The following is an 18440-nucleotide window of genomic DNA, read 5'->3' as shown; positions in this document are numbered from 1 at the left end:
TTTGCTTGCTGCAATGTTTAATGAGTAGAATTTTTTACTAGTATCTTGTGCTAACTAAAGGAATGAGGTTGGAAAACATAATAATTGGTTGTTCATTGTATGGTGCTGGCACTGAGCCACATAGACCATTTCAATCCCTGGCTTGTATTTGATCCTCTGATGGAAAGGGGATCAGGCTCAACCCTACATTAGGCCTCAGTGTGCTTGGGCTATAGAGAAGCAAAGTCAGTCAGAGTTCCTGCTCCTAATGTCTATCCACTGACCTTTATTGGAAAGTATGTGAGTGGCAGGTTGAAAACAGGAAGGATAGACTCCACCATGATGTTCCTGTGGTTGGTTAGCCTGCCAACACTCCCTTTCTAAGCTCATGTATTCAGAGTGGTAACTTAGGAAAGGTACTGATGGGTATCTGAAGCCTGAGGAACCATGTCACTGTATGAGTCGCTGCCTTCAGGAAAGGGGAGTAGGTTTGAAGGTGGAAGTCAACTTAATCTAAAGAATGAATTCCCTGAGTTTATTTTCGGAGCTCAGCACACCCGACTGTGAAGTGCTAGGATGCAGTCTTGTGTGTGCACTGTTCCACAAGGTTAATTGATCTTGACTTCGAACAGAGGATGAGAAAGAAAATGGGAAGAATTGTCACTCCAGGCTGTCCTCGCATGACATTTAATGGCTGGTACCTGAGCTGTGTTGGTGGAGGCCTGAGAAGGTTTTCTTGCTTGGTTTCAACTCGGATAACACATGATCTAAGGAGGTAACTGATGTCTAAAAATCACTCCTCCAGTGAAAAATCTTACATATTCAGTAACTGAACAAAAATATTTGCTTATTGGCACTTAACTTAATCTGCCGCCTTTACAAAACATTGAACATCTGTTGTTACACAATAGGTAATGAAAACTAGTCAGTTAGATTGTTACAATAATCGTGTATCACAGAATCACAGAAACCCCACAGTGCAGATAGAGGCCATTTCGGCCCATCGAGCCTGCACCGACACATATCCCACCCAATCCCCGTAACCCCTACACCAACACCAACACATATCCCACCCTATTCCTGTAACCTCACGTATTTAATCCCCCTAACACTAAGGGTCAATTTATCATAGCCAATCAACCTAACCTGCACATCTTTGGACTGGTGACCAGTTTTTGAATTCTAGCCTAAATTGACATTTATACTTAGCTTTCCTCCAGAGGCAGTTTTCACAGGCCTGGCGATTTGGAGGAGGGAAAGAAACCTGGCTAGAGAAAGTTGCCTTCTCACATAACACAGGTGATGCTTCTTGGGAAGTCGGCCAAGAAGTGATGTTAACTGGGTGTATAGATATGCCCATGCGTTAGACAATATTTCATTATTGGCTGAAGAAAATAAGTTTTTTTTTGGGGGGGGGGAGGGGCAGGGAGCAGTGGAAGAGAAAATCTATTTGGCACTAACCTCTAATTCTTCTGTCTTGTAACTTTTCATTCCCCCATTGTTACTCTTCGGCTTTCTTAAGGAGACCCCCGGAAAATCACTATTATAGTAGAGGACCCAGTGGAAGGTTTGCAAATGGCTGTCATAAATTTAATTTTCAGTGTAATGAAGCAGCATGCAGTCTTCACTACAATTAATTATACCAGCAGTGTCAGCTTTATCATATGTCAAGTGCAGAAATGGAACTGGTTGTTGGTCTACATTGAGGTTGCTTCAGCCAATAAAATCCTCCCCCCCCATATGCACCTTCACCTTTGTGATATTTATCATTTAACTCAAGAAAAATCATTTAAAAAAATGGGTGATTAGAAAAGTTAATATAGCTTACCGATTCAAATAAGAACAAAATCTTTATTCTGTTCCTCCAGATGAAAAATTTTAGAAGAAAAATTACATAATTAAAAAAAAAATTAAAATATACATTTAATCTACATTATGTCCATGCTCAGGCCTGCAGAATCCAGAACTACATGGTGTATGGGTTCAGTATTCTGTATGTATGTCTTGTGCTGACACTGTCAATGTTAAGAAATTGTATGTGTGTGTGCACGTGGCATTTAATTGTATAGTGTAGTGAAGGAAAAATCCCAAGTGGGCAAGTGACCACCTTGACATAACTAGGTGACAAATAGTTGGAAACTGCCCAGATGGTAAATATAGGCCCGGATTTTGCGGAACCGTCAGCATTAGTACTGGGGAAAGAGTGAGCTGTTCCGTTGGGACGGACTACACCTGAACCATGCTGGGACCAGAGTTCTAGCGAATCGAATAAATAGGGAGGTAGATAGGGCTTTAAACTAAACTAAATAAGGGGAGGGAGGGTCCCGGTGAAGAGAAATCTAGAATGCTAAAGAGAAAAGACAAGGACGCAGTGCAGGAAAGTGATTGGGGTAAGGATAACCAGATTGTGTCAGGAAGGGACATAGCGTACAAACAAAGGAGTGCACTAACAAATAGGGTCTGGGTAAGAAAAAATGGTAATAAGACAAATAGGGCCATAGTACAAAAGAAATATCAGATGTCTAAAAATGTTAAAAAGACAAATCTAAAGGCACTGTATCTGAATGCACGAAGCATTCGTAATAAGGTAGACGAATTAACAGCGCAAATAGATGTAAATGGATACGATATAATTGCGATTACGGAGATATGGCTGCAGGGTGACCAAGGCTGGGAGCTGAATAGCCATGGATATTCGATATTTAGGAAGGACAGGCAAAAAGGAAAAGGAGGTGGGGTGGCGTTAGTAAAGGATGAAATCAGAGTAATGGTGAGAAAGGATATTGGCTCAGAAAATAAAGATGTAGAATCAGTCTGGGTGGAGCTAAGGAGCAGAAAACATTGGTGGGCGTTGTCTATAGGCCTCCAAACAGTAGTGGTAATGTATGGGATGGCATTAAACAGGAAATTAGAGATGCATGTAACAAGGGTACAGTACTACAGTAATCATGGGTGACTTTAATCTGCATATAGACTGGCCAAACTAAATGAGCAATAATATTGTGGAGGATGAATTCCTGGCGTGTGTACGAGATGGTTTTTTAGACCAGTACGTTGAGGAGCCAATTAGGAAACAGGCTATCCTAGATTGGATATTGTGCAATAAGAAGGATTAATTAATAATCTTGTTGTGCGGGGTCCTTTAGGGAAGAGTGACCATAACATGATAGAATTCTTCATTAAGATGGAAAGTGAAGAAGCCCAATCTGAAACTAGGGTCCTAAATCTAAATAAAGGAAACTACGAAGGTATGAGGAGTGAGTTGGCTATGATAGACTGGGGAGCTTCATTAAAAGGCATGACGGTGGATAGGCAATGGCTAACATTTAAGGAACGAATGCATGAATTGCAACAATTGTACATTCCTTTCTGGCGCAAAAACACAAAAGGAAAAGCGGCCCAACCATAGCTAACAAAAGAAATTAAGGATAGTATTAGATCCAAAGAGGAGTCATATAAAGTTGCCAGAAAAAGTAGCAAGCCTGAGGATTGGGAGCAGTTTAGAGTTCAGCAAAAAAGGACCAAGAGATTGATTAAGAGGGGAAAAATAGAGTATGAGAGTAAACTTGCAAGGAACATAAAAGGGGATTGTAAAAGCTTCTACAAGTATGTAAAAAGAAAAAGATTAGTGAAGACAAATGTAGGTCCCTTACAGTCAGAAACAGGAGAATGTATAATGGGGAACAAGGAAATGGTCATCTTCCAAAATTTTATAGATTATGGAACAGTTCATGCAGATTGGAGGGTGGCAAATGAAACCCCACTATTTAAAAAAGGAGGAAGAGAAAACTGGAAACTACAGACCGGTTAGCCTAACATCAGTTGTAGAGAAAATGCTAGAGTCTATTATAAAGGATGTGATAACAGGACACTTGGATATTCTCAACGGGATTAGACAAAGTCAACATGGATTTATGAAAGGGAAATCGTGTTTGACAAACCTACTGGAGTTTTTTGAGGATGTAACTGGTAGAATAGATAAGGGAGAACCAGTGGATGTGGTGTATTTGGATTTTCAGAAGGCCTTTGATAAAGTCCCACATAAGAGGTTAGTGTGCAAAATTAAAGCACATGGGATTGGGGGTAATATACTGGCATGGATTGAAAATTGGTTAACAGACAGGAAACGGAGAGTAGGAATAAATGGGTCTTTTTTGGGGTGGCAGGCGATGACTAGTGGGGTACCGCAGGGATCAGTGCTTGGGCCCCAGCTATTCACAATATATATCAGTGATTTGGATGAGGGGACCAAATGTAATATTTCCAAGTTTGCTGACGACATAAAACTAGGTGGAGTTGTGAGGAGGATGCAAAGAGGCTTCAAGGCGATTTTGACAAGTTGAGTGAGTGGGCAAATACATGGCAGATGCAGTATAACGTGGATAAATGTGAAGTTATCCACTTCGGTAGGAAAAATAGAAAGGTAGAGTATTATTTAAATGGTGATAGATTGGGAAATGCTGATGTACAAAGGGACCTGGCTGTCCTTCTACACCAGTCACTGAAAGCAGACATGCAGGTGCAGCACGCAGTTAGGAAGACAAATGGTATGTTGGCCTTCATTGCAAGAGGTTTTGAGTACAGGAGCAAGAATGTCTTGCTACAGTTATACAGGGCCTTGGTGAGATCACACCTGGAGTACTGTGTGCAGTTTTGGTCTCCTTACCCAAGAAAGGATATACTTGCCATAGAGGGCTTACAGCGAAGGTTCACCAGACTGATTCCTGTTGAATGGCGGAGCAGGCCCGAGGGGCCATATGGCCTACTCCTCCTACTTCTTATGTTCTTATAGCAGGACTGTCGTATGAGGAGAAATTGGGTCGACTAGGCCTGAATTCACTAGAGCTTAAAAGATTGAGAGGGGATCTCATTGAAACGTATAAAATCCTGACCGGGCTAGACAGACTGGATGCAGGGAGGATGTTTCCCCTGGCTGGGGGGTCCAGAATGAGGTGTCAGTCTCAGGATATGGGGTAGGACATTTAGGACTGAGATGAGGAGAAATTTCTTTACTCAGAGGGTGGTGAACCTGTGGAATTCTCTACCACAGAAGGCTGTGGCGGCCAAGTCACTGAATATATTTAAGAAGGTGAAAGTTAGATTCCTAGACACAAAAGGCATCAAGGGGTATGGGGAGAGAGCAGGAATATGGTATTGAGATAGAGGATCAGCCATGATCCTGAATGGCGGTACAGGCTTGAAGGGCCAAATAGCCTACTCCTGCTCCTATTTTTCTATTACTCCTCTGAAAGTGACAGCAACTTCTAGAATCAGCGCATGCGCAGATAAACAAAGAAACCCAGAAGTTGCTGTCGGTGGTTCTGCGCTTCTCCACAGGTTGCGCTGTGGAATTCCCCGGAGCCAGCAATCAATTCAAATCACACTGAAATCTAGTTCCTGCTGAAAACTTCCCCTATTATGTTGGAATATCGCTGTTGAAACGCAACGCCCCCCCGGAAAAGTTAAACCTTGTTGAAAGGGGTGTAACTGGATTTTTAAACAGCGTATTGACTGCTGAGCAAACGTTCTGACCCTGAAAAACTAATTTTATATTTGTGAAATGTCAAATTTTTCCTTTAATATGATAACAATTACATGGTTTTTAAATTTTTAAAAAAAGTTTGATATTTCAGCTTCTACCTTAATCCTACGTGTATGTCCCAATCTTTATTTCACTCTCTCTCAAATTTATAAAAGGCAAATTATAATCTGTGCATTTTACTTCCTGGTTTGCTGTCTGTGAGAAGTCTTCAATATGATTGGCTGCTTAACAAGCTAGATGACCGCACTGTTGCTGGACGCTGGAGACTCATTTGATTTGGTGTCAGATTAAAACTAATATCGAGAGAGCTGAAATTCACGTCACAGTGATTGCTAGATCTTTGTGGGCAGCTTTCTTCGAGGTCAGAGGTGAGCGCCGTAACTTCGCCGCTGACTGCAAATTTAGGACCATAATTACCCAACACCACCATGTAATGGCCTTAGATATTTGGCTTTTTCCCTTGTGCCACTTTGAAGATGGAAAATTTGTGCGAGGAATTGCAGGTGTCAACTTTGTTCCATCAGTGGGCGGTGCAGCTTGTTGGAATATCAATGGCGTTTTCATAATTTGAAAGCCTACCCCAAACCTGCAGTAAAAAAACCCCACTCATTTTCCTTTAGTGAGGAATGTAAAAGATATAGTGATGTTATTCAGCCATTATTCTATAAGGTTGAGACGAGTGGGGGACCAGAGTTCAGCAGTAGAATGCAATACAAATGTAGGAGCCACAGGGGGTGCTAAAGAATCCTTTCAGGAAGTAGTTTTCTGTGACTGCTCCAGAACTGCCAAAAGTGAACACAAACAGCCAGTGGCCGCTATCTTTCTGAATTGTGGATGGCTGACCTCTGCGATTTTCTCATCGCTGGCCTGTACAAATCAGGGAAGGTCAGTGACCAGAAACGTGGTTGTGATAATGCTACACAACGTACTTAATTTCTTATTTGTTGCCAGTGTTCTGAAATTCATGCACAATGTAAATGGATTGCAATCCTGAGCATCATGAGACCCATCACATTGTAGGACCGCTTCCAGTATAAACAGATCATAACATTTCTTTTGCTTTTTCCTTTGCGGTGTTAGTTAACTATATGGGTGTGACTGGAACTCGGGAGCTGCCGTCAGACAGGAACTACTTGATGCTCTGCTTTGGTTCACTGGCGCCTCCTGAAACTTAAAATGATTTGTTTTATTGCCTCAGTAATTGGATTGTTTAATCCACAGTTACGATTTTAAGAATAACTTAAGAACTAAATAAAAGCAAGTGCAGAATTGCAGTGCTAAAATAAATATCCTGATGAGATTTGGTTGTTTGCCATTGAATGATTAATGTGCAGAACGACGTGGTCTTGAACTGAGTCATTTCAAGGTGTTGAGGCTGCATGTTCCCATCCTCTGCTGACCTAATAGAATCCGATTGTATCTAGTGAAGGCACTAAATGGAAGCCCGTGAAAAAAAAATTCTTGTTAAAAATTACGAGACAAAAAGAATTCTATAAATTGCAGAACATAACTTTCCTAAACCCTTCCACTGATATTGGTTGATGCTTACTTGATATGACCACTGGCACCACTTCTGTGCCTAACCTACAATTCATACCATTATGCATTTCATTGATTTTTCCTAGTTTAATCTGTCAAGCATGGTGGAATCAGTTTCTTTTTGGTTTTGCAAGTACAGTATTGTGATATTGTTTCTCATTCCCTTTTTTGTTTGTATGCACTGGCTCCTTGAAGCCAGTTTCCAATTACACAAAAAATGCTTAACTTATTTAAAAATAAAAACTCATTTTGTTTTGAAGCATGTTTCCTATTGTAATACTGTCAGTATATTCTGAGTGATATTTTCCCAGTATAGTAATATAAATCTCAAATTGGCCAACACTGAAATGTAATTATTTAAGAATAAAAGCCCCTGCAGTAAAATGAAGTCTGCAGACCCTTAAACGAACGACTGTATTTTTAAATTTTAGAATCACACCTGGAGGTCAGAAACTTGAAGGAATATGGTCCTTCCTCTGCTCAGAGCAGTGAGGTCAGCACTCCTAGCTCTCCCTACATGGAAGCTGGTAAATGCGATTTAAAATCTGTTTTCTCTTCATTGCTGTTTTAAGTTGTATGTTAAATTATTTTGCTTTGGGTATTTCTGGTCATATTAAGGGATTTTGGTAGGTCATGAGGTTTGAGTCCCAGAATTTTCAATAATTTAGATTTCCCTGCCTATTCAGTTAGATATTTTAGATTTTTTGTGGGGCAGTATGAATAGACATCATCTAACGCACTCTTTCTACTTGTATCAGTTTTTATTTTTTATGAAACAGCAGTCACAAGCAACACTTAACCCAGGCAGTTTTAAAGTAACTTGGGACCAAAGGTGCTCGGTTAACTAATCTGGTAGCTAGCCTATTTGTGTAATTTTCCTGGACAGCACCTAAGTCACATTTTGATGTTGCAGTAGCAAATGTAAAATCATCGTTTTAATTAGGTTACATCACATAAAAGCTGCAGAAGAGGTTTAGTTGTCCTAAAATACATGATTCTGCATCTGTGGATACAATCAACAGCTATGTATTTAATTTTAGAAAATTAAACTTTTTTCATGTCATGATCTTCTGGTAAGTTCTTAATACTTGTGAGTAACCAGTCTATTCAGATATTTATAAATTCCATTTTTAAAAGATATATAACATCTGGATATGTGTGGAATCTTCTGGTTATGTAGTTTGGGACCTCACATATATATTTTACTGGAGCTTTTTTAGACACTAGGATATTTGGCTTCAAATGATGTTGCAGAATACCAGAGTTAACTGAGATTTTGACATGGAGTGTTACTTTACAATAAAACCTCCGAACTGGGCTGGTAAACTAGACAATAAACAGCCACAGACTAGTGAACATTGATGTCTTCAGGTGCGTAGCCCTAATGACTCAATTTACACTTGCAATTTTGGTTGACTTTGCTCTAGAACGTGCCCAGTACACACACAGTTCCGATGGAATGTTTCGCCGACCATCACAGGGCCAGTCTCTGATCAGCTATTTATCGGAGCAGGACTTTGGAAGCTGTGCTGATTTGGAAAAGGTATATTTATGTTTCCTTCCTTCCTTAACAATAAATATGTGAAGTGTTGCTCTGAGTCTTGAATTTCTGTTCTCTTATATTTTTTATTTATACTTTTGTGCACTGGAAGATACTTTTTAAGGTTGAAGCAAAGTGGGCTGTAGTGGTATTGTGGGCTTTCCATAAATTGTGTCTTTTAATCCTGATTTATGTAAATTCTTGAGAGCCACCACTTAATCCTATTTCTCTGTATTTAAAAAGCACTTGCCTGTTGTCTCATTTTCTTTCATCAACCCCACACCAATTCTTTCTTAGTGTTCAGCTCAAGGTTCAGTTTAGATGGTGCAGTGAAGGTTTTTCTACTCTGATCACACATTTGTACTTGACTTCGAGGCGCTCTCTCGATTGCAGTAGCATGATATGGGCTTAGTTATATTAGCAATGCCAAATTATGCTTCATTTTTGTTCTGTGAGATCTTGTCCACCCAGAGCCAGATTCAACACCCTTACAGCTGTCTTACGGGTAGATTTTCAGCCTATCTGTTTGGGTTGGATTTATGTTCAGGTCCCAGGATAAAAGGATAGATTGCTACCTATTCTGTTTCAGGCCACTTTCTTTTTCTTTCTTATAATTCCAGGGCCATTTTACATAATGATAAACAGGCCGTTGGAAATTTTTATGATCTGTGAAATAGATTAGTTTAGGATTAACATCAGCTCACTGTAAAGTCAGACATGTTTAACTTTTTTAATGGCTCCATTTCTCATGGTTCGCATTTAATTTGATGCAGATTTAAAAACACAGCTTCTACCAGATACCAAACTGTGTAACATATTAATGTAATCCTATTTACTAGAGATTCATTCTGTGCAGATGCAATAAAGCTGTTTTAGGGATTTTTTACATAATTATTGAGATTCAAATATGGACCGTTAAACTTTTAATCACTTGATAGTTAGTTAACTTCTGTATTCTAGCTTCGTTGTTTAACCTACAATTTTGTTAAACAACTAAATATGGTTTGAAAGTATATAAAAATGAAAAAGCTGGCCTGTCCCTTTTCACACTGGTTAAGGTGCTTCATTCATAGTGTGCGCATCCATGCTGAGCTAAGGAAAGTAAGGAGAGGATGTGTGATGACCACTTCTGACCCGAATTCAACAGAAAAGTAGTGCTTTTTACTGGGAGGTGAACCACAAAGTGAATGTTTGTATTCATCCAAGGACAGAGCCACAGGATTAATGCTTAAAATTGTAAACTTGATAAACACATTTCTTAATGTGCTACTTGTTTTTTCTTGGGAGGGCAGGGAGAAATGATCGAAAGATTTCCCTTACCTGGCATTGAGCTCCGAACAACAGCTGTTTTCTTTTGGAGATGCTGGTGCCTAGAACTGACCTGTTTGGCCATGTACTCCCATTTCATCAGCTGTAAAGGTGTCCAAAGATGATTTTCAGATACAGGAACCTCTTTTTTTTATACGGGACTGGTGTGGTGCCGGTTGATCAAAAAGTCCGGATTACAGAGAGGTATACTTAACCAAGGTATGAGAGCCCCGGTTACACGGCCGCAGATCCAGGAGCCCCGGTTACACTGCCACAGATCCAGGAGCCCCGGTTACATGGCCACAGATCCAGGAGTCCCGGTTACACGGCCACAGATCCAGGAGTCCCTGTTGCACGGCCACGGGTGCAGGAACCCCGGTTACACGGCCACAGATCCAGGAACCCCGGTTACACGTCCACTAATATATAGCAAAACTTACCTGAACCTACTCCTGAATTTTGCCGGTTAAGAGAGATTTCTGGATATTTAGGTGCCGGTTAAGAGAGTTTCCTGCAATAATTTGTGAGAGTTTCTCAGTTTAAGGATTCTCTCATTAATTCTCCTCTTTCCCCTCCCTCCCTCTTACTGTATTTAAAAAAAGATATTGATAATATGTAAACTCAACCTTTATTTAGGAGAATGCCCATTTCAGTATCTCTGAGTCACTGATTGCTGCCATTGAACTGATGAAGTGCAACCTGATGAAGAAACAAATGGCTGTTGACGATGAAGAGGACAGTGACAAAGAAATAAGAGAACTAAAACAGAAAATCCGTATACGACGGCAGCAGATCCGTACGAAAAAGCTCCTGCCTGCAATCAGGGACACTGAGTCAGACAGTATGTATGGCTGTGTAAATGTGGTATGTTAACGAAAAGAAACCTTTGCATATTGAATCAGTCCAAATGTATGCTGAAGTGGCAGAATGTTGAATGCCTACCACAGGGTTTGTGAATTTAATTTCCAGCACTTAGTCAACAAAAGCAAATAGATTTTTCTCTAAGTAGGAGCCAGTCCAGGGGTAGGTGGGGTATTGCATGGCAAAGTGTGTTATCTTTAAAGAATCTAACAGGATGACCCCTATCATGCCAGCCAGCTACATAGGGGTTTTAACAATGGCCAAGATGATCCATTGTTGCTCCTAAAAGACGACACTTATAAGGGAACCATCCTGAATGGGGAGAAAATGAACACCAAAGTAATGCATGAGGAGTGAGTATATATAAACATATAAAATGGTAAAAGGAGCCATTCTGTCTGACACTCTTCATCACCGGATGATGTCCTGGGTTAACCAGATAACGCAGGGACTGGCAGAAATTTCCTTCAATGGAAAAATCATTTGGGGAGAAAAAAATTGAAGTTGGATAGCAAAATTGAATCAGGATTTTATAACTTTAAATATGACTTAAATCATAGTAAATGAAAAGGTATTGCAGTTAATTTTGCAAAAATCCTAGAGGTCTTCAAATTATTATTAGAATATCTAAATTCAAATATAAAATCAATATCTGGTATGGTAATTTCTGGTAAAGAAAAATGGAAATTGTAGTTAAAAATTCTGAGTCTGTGTTGATACTAACTTGGAAGGGTTTATGGAAACCGATAATGTGATGGAGCTGAAGCATCATCGAATGCTGAGTGACCTGGAGTCACATTGTCAGAATTTTTTTTTTTTAGTTCTGACTGTGACTCTCCTAATGTGAACAGACAATAAATTGCTGTAAGATGGATCTTCTTTCCATCCAAAATTTTCTATCAAACATTTAAATAAGAAAGAAAAAACTTGCACTTATATAGTGCCTTTCACAACCTCAGGAAGTCCCAAAGTGCTTTACAGCCAATGAAGTACTTTTTGAAGTGTAGTCAATGTTGTAATGTAGAGAAACGCAGCAGCCAATTTGTACACCGCAAAGTCCCACAAATAGCAATGAGATAAATGGCCAGTAATTTGTTTTTAAGTGTTGGTTGAGGGATAAATTTTGGCCAGAACACTGGGGAAAACTCCCCTGCTCCTCTTTGCATAGTGCCATGGGATCTATTGTGTCCACCAGCGAGGGCAGATGGGACTTCGGTTTAACATCTCATCCAAAAGACGGCACCACCAACAGCGCAGCAGTCCCTCAGTACTGCACTGACGTGTCAGCCTAGATTATATGCTCAAGTCTCTGGAGTGGGGCTTGAACCTACAGCCTTCTGACTCGGAGGCAAGGATGCTACCACTCAGCCACGCCGTATTATGTTAATTCATCATGGGCTTATTAACTTTACATCTAGTTCAGTTGCTAAGTGAGCCCCTACAGTAAAATGCAAAATTTTCACTAAAATATTTTCTCCTCCACAGCCTTCACCACCACAGAGAGTGGGTCCCCTATCAGTTCCTATGATTCTGCACCATTAACAGATTCTGGATCTACTGATGGAGTGGATGAATTCGAGTTAAAAGGTATTGTGTCATAGCCAAAAGGACAAATTGTGGAACAAGAAAAGTTCATTTTGCTTATTTAGCTGCTCCCTTCAGTATATATACAATTGCACTATCCTGGACTTTCTCCAACTGTTTAATTTGATGAGAAAGGTGAGTAACCATAGATACAACTTTCAAGAAGCCAAAACTCTGAGAATCCTCCATGACTTATGGTAATTAGTAAAACTCCAGGGTATCTACATTATTCCACAAATGACATTCTAGAGGTCCGAGGGGATCAAAGGAGCTATATTGTAAGTAGAGTATTTCATAAGCTATGTCTATGCTTATCGGAATGCAGGTATTAGGAGAAAATTCAAAACCAACAAGAAAAGAATGAAAGGGAAGAACTGTTTGACCATCCTAAAACATCACATGACTGAACTCAGCTGCAAAACAGACCAAGGGAAGAAACGTAAATTGCATTGTATTATTTTCTGTCCAATCTACAGCAAGGTATCCAGGAGACTAGAAACCGAGGGACTCCATTTAATTTTGTTATGCGCTTCAAAATATCCATTTACTGTATCCTCCTTTTTCCCCCTTCCCCAAATTGACCTGCTCTTGCTTGATTAGATCCTCAACTGAGAGCATTCTGACTTCGCCTAGCTGCGCTACCCTGTACTCCTTTAATAAGAGAAGCATATGCTGATGATCATGGTGATCATAATTTTTTACAAGGTTTGTCTCCATGAGTTACTGTGTGCCGTGGTTTATCAGAATTGACAACACTTCTCCAACTTTTTGTACCTGGGTCTTAACCACTCAGTTAATTTTTTGCGGCTTCATAAACATAAAACTAATGTTGTTGACTGGTATTAAATGTGATTTAAAAAATCTGTAACTTGCAGTTCATTAAACATCTATCTGTATAATTGATTATTACTGCACTTCAAAAATGGTAATTTGAGTGTAGCATTTTCACAAATGCCTTGACATCTGCAACTCAGCAGGAGGTCTTCTGTTTCTTCTCCCCCTCTCCCTCCCCCCACCACCCCATCAAATGGCAGGATTGGACCAGTGTCACAGTTCAGATTGTCACAAAATCTGTTCTTAGTTGACCTCGGAGGTTAAAGTGGGGGCAGGAACTGGTCAGCAATCATGAGTGTACCACATTTTGAGAGAAAAAAATCATTTGATGACTCTCTCAAATTAAAGTAAATGGTTTGCTTTTATTTTAAAAGTTCTGCTGCTGAACATTCCCTTAAAGTGTAAGTTCTATTTGATTTTTGTGTGAAAGCCATGGCCTTTCTTTTAATTCAGCACAGTAACCACTAAGTAGATAAGTATTTGAGTGTGGTAGTTGTGGTTTATTTTTGGCTTTATTGGGCAGTGCTTTCCTGCCCACCTGCCTGCATACTACTGCTCTTAACAACCGCTGCTGAGAAAAGCCTTTGGAATGATGTGAATCTTATTGTCACTGTGTCACACAGATTGTATTGATGAGTCAAACCTCATTCATATGTCAGCGAATGGGCTCTCAGCATCAATGGCATCATTGTTTTCAGGTATTTCATTAGTGATTTAGATGTTGTCTGATTTTTGTTCCCAATTCTTGATTTCCACAGCACTTAAGGGAGAGCTCAGTCTGCTAGCAATAGGTTTTTAAAATTTTGTCTGATTTTTCCCCTTTTAACTTCACTCGTATACTCATATTTTCTGGTGTCCCATTCCAATTTTCAGTGAGCCCCTAACACAATCCTACAAGGTTTATTGCACGCTTTTCAAACTTTGTCATTTCAAAATTTCTGACAGCAATTAGTGACAGATCTAAAGAGTTTTGCGCTAAAAGAAACATTGAACCCTTAGCAGCCGTTAGACAGATGAGGCCTGTGTTCCATCTAAAATGAAAAGGCAGTGCTTTAGTGCTCCCCGTATCTTCAGGCAAAGGGGTCAGGAGACCATTCTGTCTTTCTAAATTTGAAGGAAAATTTGGACCCAAAAAACTTGTATTAAATACACAGAACACTCAAGTGTCTAGTTTCTGACATTTCTACTACTATTGGGTGCTGCCAAGCAGAAACCAAGTGCTTCCTTCCCCACATGGGGGCAGAGTGGGTGAGAATTGGAGGGAGGGCTGAAAGTTGTCCCCGGGCAACTGTGACATGTAGGCAGCCAAAGAGCAGCATTGGAAGAGGCCTATAGGCAGGCTGACTGCATGGATGAGAGAAACCAGAGAGAGAGAGCAGAAAAAAGAACTACCATTACAAAAAATGTTGGGGTTTGTTTTGGAACATTGTTTTGTGTGCTTAAATACAAGGTCATCAAATGTGAAGTTCTTTTAAACCAAGTCCTAGAGGTCCAGAACCCCATTCATTTTCTGAGTGATGTGCCCTTTTTTTGTTCCTCTGATTTGCTCCCTTAGTAATTTCCTCTCCTCCCATTATTTTATATTGGGATCAAGTTCCGTAGGTGTCAGCAGCCCTTGTTCAAGTGGCCATTTATCATGTGTTAACCTATCACTACTTGATATGATAATATTAAAAGCTGAGGCTATCGCAACTCTAGAATCGCAAGAAATGTACAAGTTTCCAGCAATGCTCGCTAGGCAGCATTTTGGAAGGAGGTCCCCTGGTTGATCAATTTTCCTTTCCCTAATCTGGAGCTGTTGAGGCCAGTTGTGCCTTCAGTGCCAGCCCAGCTAAGATCAGCTAACTCAGTGCAGCTATCGGGGATCTTAAATGTTTATTGATAAGTTTGTAGATTTTGTTTCCCTTTGACAAACTTGCAGTAAAAGTCTGCAGCTCTCCCTAGAGTTCTCTGGCTCTTTGTTTTGTGTTGGTTTTTGTTGTAGTTAGGCTCCAGAAAGGACCTTTCCTTGAGAAATGTAAACAGTCTACTTTTTGCTTGGTGTAGGTGGAATCTGCTCTTTACACTAGTATAATACTGCTGTACAGTTAATAAATTAAAGACTAATTCTCCTTAGTGTTCCCTTTAATTTTCATTTAGATATCCTCTCTGACCAGTACCTGTATATGGGAAATGTTGGCAAAATAGGCCAAACTGTCTCCAATTGGGAAATGTGCCTCCGAAAATAACTACTGTGAATTCTCGTGTACTGCCATGTCCGAGCTCTAAATTAATTGACCTGCTAGACCAAGACCAGTACGTTTAGCAATAGACCAGTTGCCATTTGAGTTTGTCTGGGTTGATGTATTGGGAATGCATTCCAATGTTTGGCACATTCATTGCATAGCCCTCATACATACGATTAAGACTGCTTCCTTAGGCATTTTGCAAGTTGGCCTGAGACTTTGGGTAAAAGTAGAATACATATGAATTCTGTCCTGTTGGCAGCACCCTACAGTTACTGATCCTGGCTTCTGCTCGTTCTGCAATCTTGCAAGCCCCGTGTAAGACTCAAGATAATTAATTGGCATTACAAAAGTGGTAAAACTCGCCATCTTTTGTTCTAACCTTAAAGCATCTAGTTCATATTTAGCACATTGATTTTAACATTTAAATTTGTTGTCCCACGCAGCCTTCCCTGTATTGATAGAGTTTTAAAAAAATTGACACTGTATTTCTTGCAGTTTTAATGGGGTAACTTTTAAAGTTTGATCCCACCATCTGTTCGAGTTTTAGACTGCTAGCTGAATTCTGAGGAATGGTCCTTTTGCAAGTGTTGTGTCTTAGAAGTGTTCTCCACTTTTACTGGATTTAATCTGAATGTGTCTATTGTTAAATTTGGTGGAGGTTAGGTTTGTTGCTGAGCATTCAATGTTGCCACTTTTCAGCTGCTTTTTTGAGTGTTGTTTCAGGGTTAGTTAAATGTCTAGTACAACTTAACGCTCCCTGGGTTTGATTTTTACTGTAGAATTCCTTAAAACAACGCTATTGACATTCCTGTTTGCAGAAATCATTTTGTACAGCTTTTTCAGACATGTGTCAACAATGATAGATGATGGTCAACAAAACCACCAGTAACTGTCCATAACAAGGGAGCTGCTTCTTCACAGTTAAGAGAAAAGATTTTGATGGTGTTGAGCTATAATTGTATGTTGGTCACATGGACTTTTACAAGTGTTACCTACTTGACATTTACAACTAAGGTTTTTTTTAAATTGGCAGTTTGCAGGATGTTCTTTCTATATAGTGGAGCATAATGGCCTTATTAGATATTCATTATATGGAAGGAATTGTACCTTTTATATTGAAATAAACCTGGCAAAAGCACAATAACTCCATTAGTATCACACAGTTGTTTAAAAAGTTGGTCACAGCACTGGCCAGTCAGTCATTATGTCGTTCACTTGAATTACTGTTTAAAATAGTTATGATTTTAGTCCTAGCTCATTTTTTCCCCTCCTTAGCTAAAATGGTGGATAAGTGACATTTAGAGTGCCATTGGCGAAAGCCCTATCACTGGCTAGTAGGAACTGCACAATGATCCCCCCCACTCTCTTTCCCTCTGGTGTATGTTGGAAACTCATTGTTTATGGCATGTGTCCTACTGTTCTATGATCCAATGGCCCTGAATTTCCGATCGGAGGCTTCCTGCGGGTGGATGCTTCCGATCGGAAAAAATCTACGCACTTACCTGCTGGTTCCGTCGGTCCCGAGACTTGCGATCCTGGGCCTCTGCTCTACGAAATGCAGAGGCCCAGGTATCCCGGGGCGCATGCGGTTCACAAGCGTCCCTGGAATCACATGGGCCATGGGGAACTAATCAAAGAAGGAAATCCCCCTTCACACTTTTGACAGGTTTCTACGCATAGATCTGTCAAAAGTATGAATGGGGATCACTTTTAAAAAAAAAAAAAAGTTAAACATTAAATAATTTTTTTAAAATCACATATTTAAAATTACATTAATTAAATATTTTAAACATTTAATCTTTTGAAAAAATAATTAAAGCGTTTTAAGGGGCTAAAAATAAACTTACCTTTTTAAAAAGTATTTAAAAATTATAAATGAGTGAACATTTTTTATTTTTTTAAACTCTTATGCTGGGAAAAGCAGGCCTTACACCTGCTTTTACCAGGTGTAAGATTTTTAAAGGTTTTCAGCAGGTGGAGGTTGTGCAGAAAGTGCAATTCTCTGCCCGCGGAGGCCCTTCTCCTGGGTAGGCGGAGGATCTGTCAGGAGGATTCTTGACATCGCAAGTGCCGGGTTTTAGCGCCTGCGCTTCGCATGCCTGAAACCGGCACTTGTGCGGCCCCTACGGGTGTGTACACACCTCATAGGCACCCGTGGAGGTCGGAAAATACAGCCCGTTATTTTAGACCTCCAAGTCCATTATGCTGCTCACATTTGGGTGCCATTAATCCGTTGGTTTTATTTGAAAATCTTCTGTAGATTTGATTGAGTTCCAGTTTGGAAGCTAAGTTGCATTGTTGGATTTATATGCATAGAAAATAGGAGCAGGAGTAGGCCATTCGGCCCCTCGAGCCTGTTCCGCCATTTAATGAGATCATGGCTGATCATCCAAATTCAATACCCTGTCCCTGCTTTCTCCCCATATCCCTTGATCCCTTTAGCCTTAAGAAATATATCTAACTCCTTTTTGAATATATTTAATGAATTTGCCTCAACTGCCTTCTGTGGTAGAGAATTCCACAGGTTCACCACTCTCTGGGTGAAGAAATTCCTCCTCATCTCAGTCCTAAATGGCTTACCCCTTATCCTTAGACTGTGACCCCTGGTTCTGGACTCCCCCCGCCATCGGGAACATCCTTCCTGCATCTAGTCTGTCTACTCCTGTTAGAATTTTATAAGTTTCAATGAGATCCCCTCTCATTCTTCTAAACTCTAGCGAATATAAGCCTAATCGACCCAATCTCTCCTTGTACGTCATTCCTGCCATCCCTGGTATCAGTCTGGTGAATCTTCGCTGCACTCTCTCCATGGCAAGAACATCCTTCCTCAGATAAGGCGACCAAAACTGCACACAATACTCAAGGTGTGGTCTCACCAAGGCCTTGTACAACTGCAGCAAGACAGCCTTGCTCCTGTACTCAAACTGTAGTGTATGTAACCGTTCCACCTTTAAGAGAACTATTTTAAGGGTTGCACTACTTTATCTTGGCTGCTGTATACTGTAATACCGGTGGTGACCACACC

General features: G+C 40.2%; 1 protein-coding gene across 2 annotated transcripts in view; it reads left to right on the top strand.

The window, feature by feature from the left end:
- The window catches only part of rubcn (rubicon autophagy regulator), a 91304-nt gene that overhangs the window by 43097 nt on the left and 29767 nt on the right, over positions 1 to 18440 (top strand). The window contains exons 8-12 of one of the 2 annotated variants that reach the window (XM_085990080.1): positions 7492 to 7587; positions 8488 to 8603; positions 10545 to 10749; positions 12255 to 12356; positions 13811 to 13885. In XM_085990080.1, the coding sequence (XP_085846206.1) occupies positions 7492 to 7587; positions 8488 to 8603; positions 10545 to 10749; positions 12255 to 12356; positions 13811 to 13885 (594 nt within the window). The remainder of the gene's footprint in view (positions 1 to 7491; positions 7588 to 8487; positions 8604 to 10544; positions 10750 to 12254; positions 12357 to 13810; positions 13886 to 18440) is intronic. The other variant, XM_085990082.1, reaches the window with a different exon arrangement.

The sequence above is a fragment of the Somniosus microcephalus genome, chromosome 6, assembly GCF_052327205.1.
Source record: "Somniosus microcephalus isolate GS21.2 chromosome 6, FLI_Smic_1.0, whole genome shotgun sequence".
Lineage (NCBI taxonomy): Eukaryota > Metazoa > Chordata > Chondrichthyes > Squaliformes > Somniosidae > Somniosus > Somniosus microcephalus.
The sequence above is the reverse complement of the archived record's forward strand: the minus strand, read 5'-3'. Positions and strand labels throughout refer to the sequence as shown.